At 40.2% G+C, this 10,582-nt stretch overlaps 1 protein-coding gene across 1 annotated transcript in view; it reads left to right on the top strand.

Moving 5' to 3' along the window:
* LOC101849278 (transmembrane 9 superfamily member 3) overlaps nt 1–10,582 on the top strand; it is a 40,633-nt gene that overhangs the window by 3,161 nt on the left and 26,890 nt on the right. The window contains exons 2-4 of the mRNA XM_005092444.3: nt 6,696–6,891; nt 7,335–7,457; nt 9,220–9,380. Of these exons, the coding sequence (XP_005092501.1) occupies nt 6,696–6,891; nt 7,335–7,457; nt 9,220–9,380 (480 nt within the window). The remainder of the gene's footprint in view (nt 1–6,695; nt 6,892–7,334; nt 7,458–9,219; nt 9,381–10,582) is intronic.

Raw genomic sequence — 10,582 nt, 5'->3', positions numbered from 1 at the left:
TCAATCTATGAATTCTAAAAGTCAGGATCTCAGTGGGGAAAAAAAAATCTGGATCAACGACAAATCTCCAAGGTCACTGCCAAACTGACTTTAGAAATTTCCTGGGATGTGTGTGTGTGTGTGTGTGTGTGCGCGTGTGTGTGTGTGTGGTCGCGCATACGCGTGCCTGTGTGTGTTTTACCATTATTTTTTTTAAATCCAGAAATATCACGTCAAGCTCTCCTGGTTTAAGTGTTTTACACGCCCCCACCCTGGATAAGTCCCGAAAGACGTTTCAGCCGGTGTGCATGAACTTATATTGACCCCGTCAACAGTCCCCGACACACGCGGAACTCACTCACGTGGTGCGAACGAGCGATTGAAGCAGTTTTAGTCGAACAAAGCTTGAATTGAAAGCATTAGCAGAACTATGAATAATATTGATCATTTGTGCGGCGCAATTTAGACTAAACAGTTATTAGGCCATCATCGGAGAATTGCGAGTTGAAACAAAAATAAACGCGAAAATGATCTAGAGCCTAGATCTTGAGAATGTCCCAAGTCGGAATGCCAAGCCAATACTACTTCTATTATAATCTACTTAAAATAACACGTGTGTGCAAAGATCTAACACAACTACTAAACTCGGCATCGACATTTAGGAAAATAGTGCTCCTAGTTTCTGCTGACAAAAAATTTAACGAGTGCTTCCCTCTACAGAAAAGAAGGCAGAGTAAGGTTTTTGAAAAATCGGGCACAACAGATGGAACAAAAATAAATAAATCGGGATACACGCGATCAAAATCGGGAAAATCGTGATGCTTGAAATTTGGGGCAAAAAAATCTGGATGTCCCGATTACTTCGGGATGAGTGGCAGGTTTGGAAAATAAACTAATTCATTATTCTGCAAAGCCATCCCAGTCTTTCGATGGTGGACTATTCATGTTTACTAGATATAGTGTGCTAAAGAAGGATGGGGGGTGATCTAATCTCACGGCAAGGGTAAACTCAAGGCATGACACCGGCAAATACAATGCGAGCGACCAGAATGTGGGCGGAGCTTCTCTGCTCAAGAAAGGCCGGTGTCGCCGGAAACTTCGCGCAGCTGATAAGTAATAAGTAGATTCTTGGTGGACTGCTTCTGACACAGTCATAGACAGACAAAAGGTGACGGCGGTGTCATATGTGTGGATGTGTTGTCAAATCATTGACTCGGCTTCGGGGTAGAGAAGGGGGAAAATGATGATTTTCAGACGCACACCACCTACGTCTTAAAGCGTATGCAAGCCCCCGAAACGAAATTTTAAAGAGTAACGCTCACTCACCACCAAAACTTTAAGGGGGTAATCTGCAGGTTTAAGGGGTAATATACGCACACATATGTGCGTAAAGGGGAGCCCTGAAGCTAGAAAACAAACAAAGTGAGAAGCAATAAATCGCTGGTCCTGGCCTCCAGTACAGTACTTTACTCGTACTTTCTACACCCCCATACAAAATATCGACGTGCACTGAACCCGTTAAATATATGTAATAAGAATTGTCCTGTATGATGACAAAAAGTCAATTGCTACTGTACCAGTGACGCTGTCCCAAGCAGATCAAGTCTACAATCAGATGCTATACAAAGCTGGACAAAGCACACAAGTTTCCGATCATTATATCATCAAATGTACTTCATCGCACTTCTCAGTTCTCAGAACTGAACACTGAACACTGTGTTGTAACAAAGTGGGGAAGTGTGTCAAATGCTAATTATAGAACTTGGTGTCTAGCTGGGGTGAGGGTTGAAAAGGGGAGGGAAGGGAGGGGGTTTCCGGCCCAGACTCTGACAGCCGAGTGCCTATGCTCCTCCTTAAAATTTTCCTTATATATCTTCACTAGACGATTCCTTCTTTCGCCGGCCAGACTCCTAAGGGCCAGGTAAGTTATTAGTGGGGAGAAAACGATGAGTAAATGCCAAACAGGAACTATAGGTGGTTAAAAAGTCAATAAACAAAAAAGAGTAGTGCCATGCTGACAATAAATGTTCTGATTAATCTGATAGTAGTTAGAGAAAGGCTGAATGATAAATACATGTTTTGCTGATAAAATAATACAAGTGTCTGTGCTGCTCAAGACAGTCTCATTCTTAATTTTGTAATCTACAAAGAGGCCAATCTGGCAATTAAGGGATACACTAATCTTTCTATGGACTGACAATGGATTTGTCCATGGGACTGACGTCATCGCTAGGCCTTAGCCAAGCCCGCCGTGTATTTGTGTGTACGTAGTACGAAGTTCCGCGACGTGACGGTTAGTTTGACGGGAGACGATTTAAAGTTACAAGCCGGCGCGATAACAAACGTGAATGAATGAGGTCTGTCGCGACAAAACAGCAGTGAATCCCACTTCTCTATTTGAGCGCCTTCAAATCGGCAAGGTGTTTTTGAATGTTGATACATGTTTGTTTGGATTTACTTAAAACTGAATGAAAATCGTCATTAGCAATAAACCTCTAGTCAACAGTTCAGTTGACAAAAATCTGACCGACACCGCCGGTCTTGCCCAGTTAACAAACCGCCCCTGGATGGTATCATATGAGCCAATTGCCAAAACGTGAGACTCTATTGAGACTCAGTGGTTCCAAATTTTTTTTCTTACCAATTTGATTCCCTTTTCTGTCAGTCTCAGATTGACATTTAGAGCTCATATTCCTAGAGTATCAGAGCAAGGAGATGTAGGGTTTTGGAGATATGGGTCTATTGGTTTGGCAACCACTGTATTTCTTGTATATAACCGTGATGACAAAAACAGATAAGCAGCAAGGCAAATTATAGACTTTTACTTTAAATTCCATTTGTTTAGTAAACAAACACTTTGTACACTATGAACTCCATTCATAATGGTAATATGAATGACAAGCATTGTAACAATGACGCAGTGCAGAACATGTCATCATTGTTATGTACAAGAAAGGATACACATTGGACATTATCATTGACAACACATCACAATAGTGAAAGGCTGTACAAATACAGTTTTCAAAGCCTCAGCACCAGAAAAACACACATGTGTAAAACAATTTTTTAACTAATTAGAGGCAAAAGCACAAAATCAATGGGACTGACTTGTGCATAACAGTGATGACAAATATGACTTGTACATAACAATGATGACACATTGTACAGGAAAAGACAAAGTCATGCCTCCAGAGAGAAATGCACACTTTAAGAATTAAAAAACAAACCAGGAGAGGTTTCTTTTGCTTTGAAACAGATATCAGGTCATATCAAAGACAGTAGACAATCACAATTACGTTGCTAATTATGACAAACAGTACTCGTACATAACAGTGATGACAAAACATACTGGGAAAGGGTAAAATCATGCCCACAAAGAATAAATTTGCACTATGATATACACAGATCAATAAAGGCGTATTTTGTTTCTAAATGAATCTTGCATGTATGAAATATATGTTGAAAACTTATTGATGTTAGCAGTTATGAAAAATATTACTTGTACATTACAATGATGACACAATGTATTGGAAAAGGGCATATCATGCCAACAAAGAAGAAATATGTACTTTTGAGTTAGACAGATAAACAAGGACATGTTTGTCTATTTGTTTGAGTAAAAAGAGCACACATGACATAAATGTTTGCTCTTAGGACAATGTAATTTCTGTACGTCAGTCAGTCTTGTACGGCTGCATGACGACACCCCTAACGTCATCACTAAGCACAAAAGCTAAATCTATAACCACAGAAATGATCCATCTCTCGAAGTTTGTTCACATATCACACTCTTGTTCCAGGAATCCAATGTAAACACCGCAATTTCACTAAAATATTCAATAGGGTAGCCTAAAAACACGCAAAACAGTCCAGTACGTCACATTCAACGCAATATTCTTGTGCGTAACAGGAGGGTGACGGCAATGACTACTTTCATTTTTCTCTTTCCCCCGTTGCTTCCGCTGTTCTGGGGAAGCGGGTAAGAGGAAGTCACTCAAGAAAACAGTTATGTCCGAGGCACTGTTGATGATCCGTTCAAAACAAAAGTAGGCTAAAATTCGGACTTCCGGTACGTCGCAAAGTGACGCCATTAACGGCAAATGTTAAACAGCCGACCGAAATCGTAGATCTAGGAACCCGATGTTCTTTTCGCGCATTGCGGCTTTTGAACTATTGAACAAATGACGAAAAGCAAAAAGATATTTAACCAGCTGTGGTGATTCTACTGAAAAATAATGGTGTTTTCTGAAACACCTGGTCCATGACGACACCACTGACGCACATGTTATCCGAATTATTCGTTTATTTGCAAACAAACTTATTTCTTGAGCATGTGAACCTTTCTCGATCACAAATAGCATAGAATCAAAGCACAGGTTTAAAAAAAAAACCCACCCAAAAATACTAAATTTTGGACATTCTTGGACGTTTGCATTGGTGAGCTCAAAATGACAGTCCAGGAATCACAAAAAAACGAACATTTTTGGCAAAAAATTTACAAACACAAGATTGTAAAGCTGACACTGGGTCTGAAACTGCTAATGTAGGTTCTACATCCTATATTTAACATATAAGTTTTGGAGGAATAAATACTAATGCATCACATTTTATGCACACTAATGTGAGATGTATGTGTTTTTCCCCACGTTTTGGCAATGGCTCATATATATATATGCTACAGTTTACAACCAAAGTGAATGGCTTTTTTTGTGGTGGACTTCAACTTCCATAATGGGAGAACTTTCGTAACGAGCGACCTCAATGAGACAGAGCAGAATTTAGGGGTATGGTTAGGGTTAGGGTTAGGCCTCTTCTTTATATTGTGTTTGATGGGGTGGTCGCTCATTACGGAAGTCCTTCCTCTGTAGCGAGCAACCACTATGAGACAGAGTAGAACTGAGGGTTAGGGTAGGGTTAGGATCTTTATTTTTATTGTTTGTTGGAGTAGTTGCTCGTTACAGATTTGTGTAAAGTTTAGTGGGTGGTTGGCGGGTGCTCTGGTGTGGTTTCGTCCTTATCTCCCCTTCTTTTTTATGTTTGTTACTCTCTTGCAACACCTCTAATCTTCTGGCACTCAATATGACCGTATGCAGTTGCGAGCGCCGTAAAACCTACTTAAGCTAAGAAAACCTAAAATTAAAAGTTTCATGCCATTGATAATTCATTGGCTTTTTTCTAAGCTGCAGCTGAGAAGTCTTGACATCAGGGATTTTTTACTGATAATTTTTTTTTTGTTACATGAGAACTAAGTACATTATAATATCAACTTTGACGAAATTTGCAATTTTGTGTACTCTCATTTATTGTTACGTCTTGTTCCATCACTGTTATTCGAAGGTTGACTTTTGGGATTGGGATTATGGTTGGGGGTTTAGTTTGCAGTTTGCAATCTTGAATCATTATCTTCACCTACCTCTAGCTTGTCCCTTCTCTCTAACTCTATCATGGGCACCGGTCTGGAAACATAAACAATTTTTAAGATACTACATCTAATGCCCCCTGTGTTCTTTCAAACTTAATGGTTAATATGGCAGGAGAACAAGTGCCCACACACTCACAACATGCACTACATTTTGCAGAGTTTAGTTTTACAAAATACTAAAATAAGAGGAAAGGTCCTTTGCAAAATTACGTGATCACATTCACTTAAAAAGTAATGCTTGAGTCCCTTATGTTCTAATTTGGCTTTTGCATTAGTATTGTGTTTGTGTGGAACACAATAATTTAATGAGTCTCTTTCATGTTCTCTCCCGAAAACTTACACATTCTCTCCTGATTTAAGAGAGAACTGCTCTGTGTAAGACTCGTATGTCACTCTTCAAAATGGTGTATGGCGGAGTCTTACGCAAAGCAGTCGATGTTTGTCTTTGTTAATTCATTTACAAGCTTGGGAAGGGGTTGTGAGCTTTATACAGTGCTTCCAAAGCTCATTGAAGGGTCTGGTTTGTCTTTTCATTAGGGCGCTTACCTGGTACCCAAAAATTATGATATAAAGGGCCTGTTTTGCTTTCATTTCAGTTCTCCATGTTTAATGTTTTTTTCCAACATCCAAACTTTGAGGGGCAGGAAAAGTACTCAATAAGTATAACAACACATTTTCTCTTTAGTATCTCAGCATAGAAAATGAATAAAAAGATACTGCTACCAGCTTGGAAATTTGCGAGAAAGTGACATACACGGCATCATTTTATAAAAAGTATCAAAAGTTAGTGTAAAGTATTCCTCTTAACCCTTCCAGCCCCAAGTGCGTATATTTTCAACAGCGCTTGTACCTCCCACCGTCCCAAGAGGGTACATATTCTCAGTTTCAGGGGGGTACCGAATTTGACCATTTTTCAAAATTAGCGAACCTAATTAAACACTAATTTTCATAATATTTGTTCATTTGCCTTTAAACATTGTTATGTGTTATTGTCTAAAATGCATTACACAGACACTACATTGCTTTTTAGAATGCATGCCTCTTTTTCTGAAATACTGCTGTATTGGCTGGGACTGGGGTTAGGGAGAGCACAAAAGTGGCTGGGGCTGGAAGGGTTAAAGATATTAAAAGCATAATATCTTTTGCAGCTTTTTATCTTTCTTCCTAGTGTTTTGTTTGTGTTGCTGCTTCAATTTTTATGCAGTCTTCCTTTTACTTTTATCAACTCGCAAACCTTGTGAATGAGGCCACAAATATTTCTAGTGTTGACATGAAATTTTTTTTTCCCTTTCAGTACAAAGAAGGAGATGAAGTTGTGCTTTGGATGAATACAGTTGGTCCATACCACAACCGCCAAGAAACCTACAGCTATTTTTCTCTGCCCTTCTGTAAAGGACAGAAAAAAGACATAAGTCATTATCATGAAACTCTTGGAGAAGCATTGTTGGGAGTTGAGCTTGAGTTCAGTGGATTTGACATTGATTTCAAAGGTAAGTTGGAAAAACATTGATGAGTTCCTGAACATAGACTTGAAAAATTCTAGTTTCTTCAAGTATTCTTGGAAGAAACATTTGAAATTAAAATGCATGGGGTTTTTTTTCTGTGCATAAATGTACACACACATTTATTTTTTTTTGACAAAGGATTTCAAGGCTAGTCAAACACCTTTGATCTGATACAGCGAAAGAAAAAGGTTCGTGGAGAAATTAAAGACTGATCTGTATTGATTAAAGTGGTAGTTTGAATAAGATGAAGAAAGAAGTAGAGTTCAGACATTCTTGTTACCAGTGCTGTTAAAAATATTTTTAAAATAACTTTTTCACGTCTTAACAATGGGAATCTTCTTTGTCAGAAGAGCTGAGAAATGAACCTAGCTTGTTTTGACTGTTGTCCATTGCTTGAAGTTCATGCTGCTTGCGTTTTATTTTCAAAGGAGATTTCAGTCACACGGAGTACTGCTTCATTGATCTGACTGTGGATGAGTACCATGCCTTTACATACGCAGTGGAGAACCACTATTGGTACCAGATGTACATTGATGACCTTCCAATCTGGGGTAAGGAAGAGATTTTTGTGGAACAAGCTTTAGGAAGTAAAAATTTTTATCATTTGTTTTCTTTACTTTAAGATGTATAAATTAATTTAATCTGTATGTTAGGGCTGTACCCCGGTAGCAGATCCGCTCGTGCTCGCAAGCCCCTAGTTCAAGTCACAAGCCTCAAATCACTAGGTCAAATCATCAAATCAAATCACGGGCATGATAAGTTGAGTCTAGCGCAAACTGTAACCTCCTTGGTCTAGTCTAAACTTCCAAGTCCACAGCAACTAGCAATCCACGAATCCACTCGTGTCAGACCCCCTCATCATTCCCACCCTGCTTGCAATCCGCGAAGCCATTTTCGTGAGAAAAAGAGACAGGGGGAGAGTGAGAGATCCCGCCCACAGTGTCACTGCGCGGCGTAGCTCTGTAGTCTGCTCGATTAATCGAAGGCTTTGCAAAGCAGCGGACAGCCACAAGTCTCAAATCCCGTCCGCAGCAATAAGCCCCACGATTCACACAGTACTGATTTGGGCTAGGCCTAGTGAATTGTCCCAGGACAAAAGCTCGAAACATGACCTGCTGACTTGTGCTGTCTCGATAGAGCGAGCGAGCGGCACGCCGCAGGACCGTTCGATGGCGGCAAGACCGCTTGATGTGCTCAAACAGCAGTACCGCTCGCTGTGTGCACTTTGATCCGTGGAGGAAGGGAGAGGCTGGGCTTGTTTTGGTGAAGAGAGAGAAGTTATTTTTACCTTCCCGCCGTTGATCAGCTAAGCGAGTGGATAAGTGAGAGGAGCGTGGTATTGTAGTAACAGAGATCTAGGTTTCTGGTAGTAATAAGAATAAGTAAAGATTAGATTACCCTAGAATGGAAAACTCCAGGGGTCGTTGTGATTGGCTTTTGTATCGTATGTATGTAACCTATTTTGCAGATGTGTTACACTCACACTGACATAATACAGAACATTTAGGAGACTGACTAGGCCTACTTCAACCCAATGTCAGGACCAACCTGGGCTGAGAGAGAACAACGCCCCAGCAGAAAGACGGAGGTTCTCAGTAAAAATTTCTCCCCATACGGGAATCAAACTGGGGTCTGTTGCGTGCGACGATGAAGCGCTTGGCTCGTGCACATAAAAAAATAAACAGGCCTTAACATCGTAAGAATAGCCGATCCAATATTAATTTTTAAGTGCATTGAATAGAGCTTTTTGTTTTTTACAACCGAACTATGTAAAAAAACAAATGATCTTGCACTTTTGGTGCAAGCCCCTCAACGCAAATAACTAGAGAATCTTTTGTAATATGTACTGAGCCCACAGCAACGAAGGTTCACGGCGTCACGACACAGTACAGTAGGACTGTCCGCGAGTCACAACTCACCGGAAGTTCCCCCGGTAGCAAGCGGGAGGCAAAGCAAATCACAAGCCTGCTCGCAAGCCTCTAGCGTGAGCCGTCCGCTGCTTTGCAAGCCTTCGATGAACCGAGCAGAATCCAGCCCTACTGTATGTAGGAATGTCAGCATAACAAATTTGTTAAATAAGTTATAGGAGAAAATTTGAAATTTTAATTTCTATTTTAAGACTTCAGTTCACTAAATTTTAGCATAATGAAGCATACCGAGTATAATTAAATTACTTGCAGCTGCCCAGCAGACCTTGGGGTTTAACAGTTTTATTTGTTTTCGACCCTAGATGCATTTTGTGTTGAAAATCCTGATCTTGACATTTCATGATACCTGAGCAAAAAACAAACCAAAAAATTATTCGCTCTACAGGAATTGTTGGAGAGGTTGATGAGAGTGGCGAGGGACACTTCATCTGGACTCATAAAAAGTTTGATATTGGATACAATGGGGAACACATCGTGGATGTAAATCTCACCTCTGAGACCAAAGTCAAACTGAAACCCAACTCCAAGATTCAGTTCAGTTATGAGGTAAGTGCTCTGCTTGTTTCGAAAGATATTTTAATATTTCTATATACAATATTAAAACAAGTGTTTTTCTGTGTTCGTGTCATATTTGGTCATTTTTTGTCATACATTTCGTCACCTATCACACCAAAGGGCGTATCCCTGTTTTCTTACTTTTTCAGGAGAGCGATTTAAAGATTTTCAGACTTTGGTTGCTTCATCCTTTTCCCTTGTCATTTTAGTAAATTGCATCCTACCATCGGGATATTTGGATATTGTGGGCATGATAAGATATCAAACAACGAGCAAGATTGATTTTGCACTGTTTTTTTTATAATTTCACTGCGAAAATGTGCCATCTGTTGGCATACGCCCTTTTATGTGATTGTTTGATTTTTCGTCCTGTCCAGAATCAGTGTATACGCCCATGTATATGCCCTGTGTTTGAGTGTCCACACCATTAATTTCAGTCTTCAGACTGACCAGTAGAGGATAAAATTTCTCCAAGACATCACTCCTCTCTCCGAGATCCACCCGCCAAATCTTACTCTTTCTCTTCTCCTCCCCATACCTCTCTGTCTATCTGTCTGTCTGTCTGTCTGGAAAGTCTCCTCTTGTAGAACAAAGCATCTTCATGTGAATTGGAAAGTATATGACCTGCTGGGGATCAAAGTTCCCAGCCAGAATGCTGTGGTCAGCTTGAATCATCTTCTTGCAATCCTTCTGAAGTTGTCGCTCCTTTTGTTTTTCTGCATCGTGCTGATTGTAAATTTCCCTGAGTTCATTTTTCTGTGCTTCGTGCCCTTTTCAGAAAGAGTTGCAGAGTGAGAACTGGTCCTTTTTAGGACTATGAAAGGCCAGGTTTTTTGTCTTGAACACTTGTCTGAATGTGTGAAAACTTGAGATGTCATTGCATGGATTTTTTTTTTTTTACGAACATGTTGTACATTTTGGACAATGTGAAGTCTGGGTTGAGATACTCTTTGCTTTGATTGAGGAGGAAGATAGGGAGGCAGAGGCCAGTGCTGCCGTGGAGAGGATGATGCTTTTGGGAATAAAAAAAGGAAGCGGAAAATCTGGCATCCTTGCAGGAAAGAACAGAAGAACGTTCAACCAGATGTGCACTGGCACAATCAGTAGAAGGACCCTCGGCAACATTTTGGAGAGAGCAACGGAGCATCAATGGACATGTCCGGAGTGCAGGGATGTTGCTTCCTGAAACAAGA

The sequence above is a fragment of the Aplysia californica genome, unplaced genomic scaffold (assembly GCF_000002075.1).
Source record: "Aplysia californica isolate F4 #8 unplaced genomic scaffold, AplCal3.0 scaffold00046, whole genome shotgun sequence".
In the NCBI taxonomy this organism is placed as follows: Eukaryota; Metazoa; Mollusca; class Gastropoda; order Aplysiida; family Aplysiidae; genus Aplysia; species Aplysia californica.
Note: the sequence above shows the minus strand (reverse complement) of the source record. Positions and strands in the feature narration are given on the sequence as shown.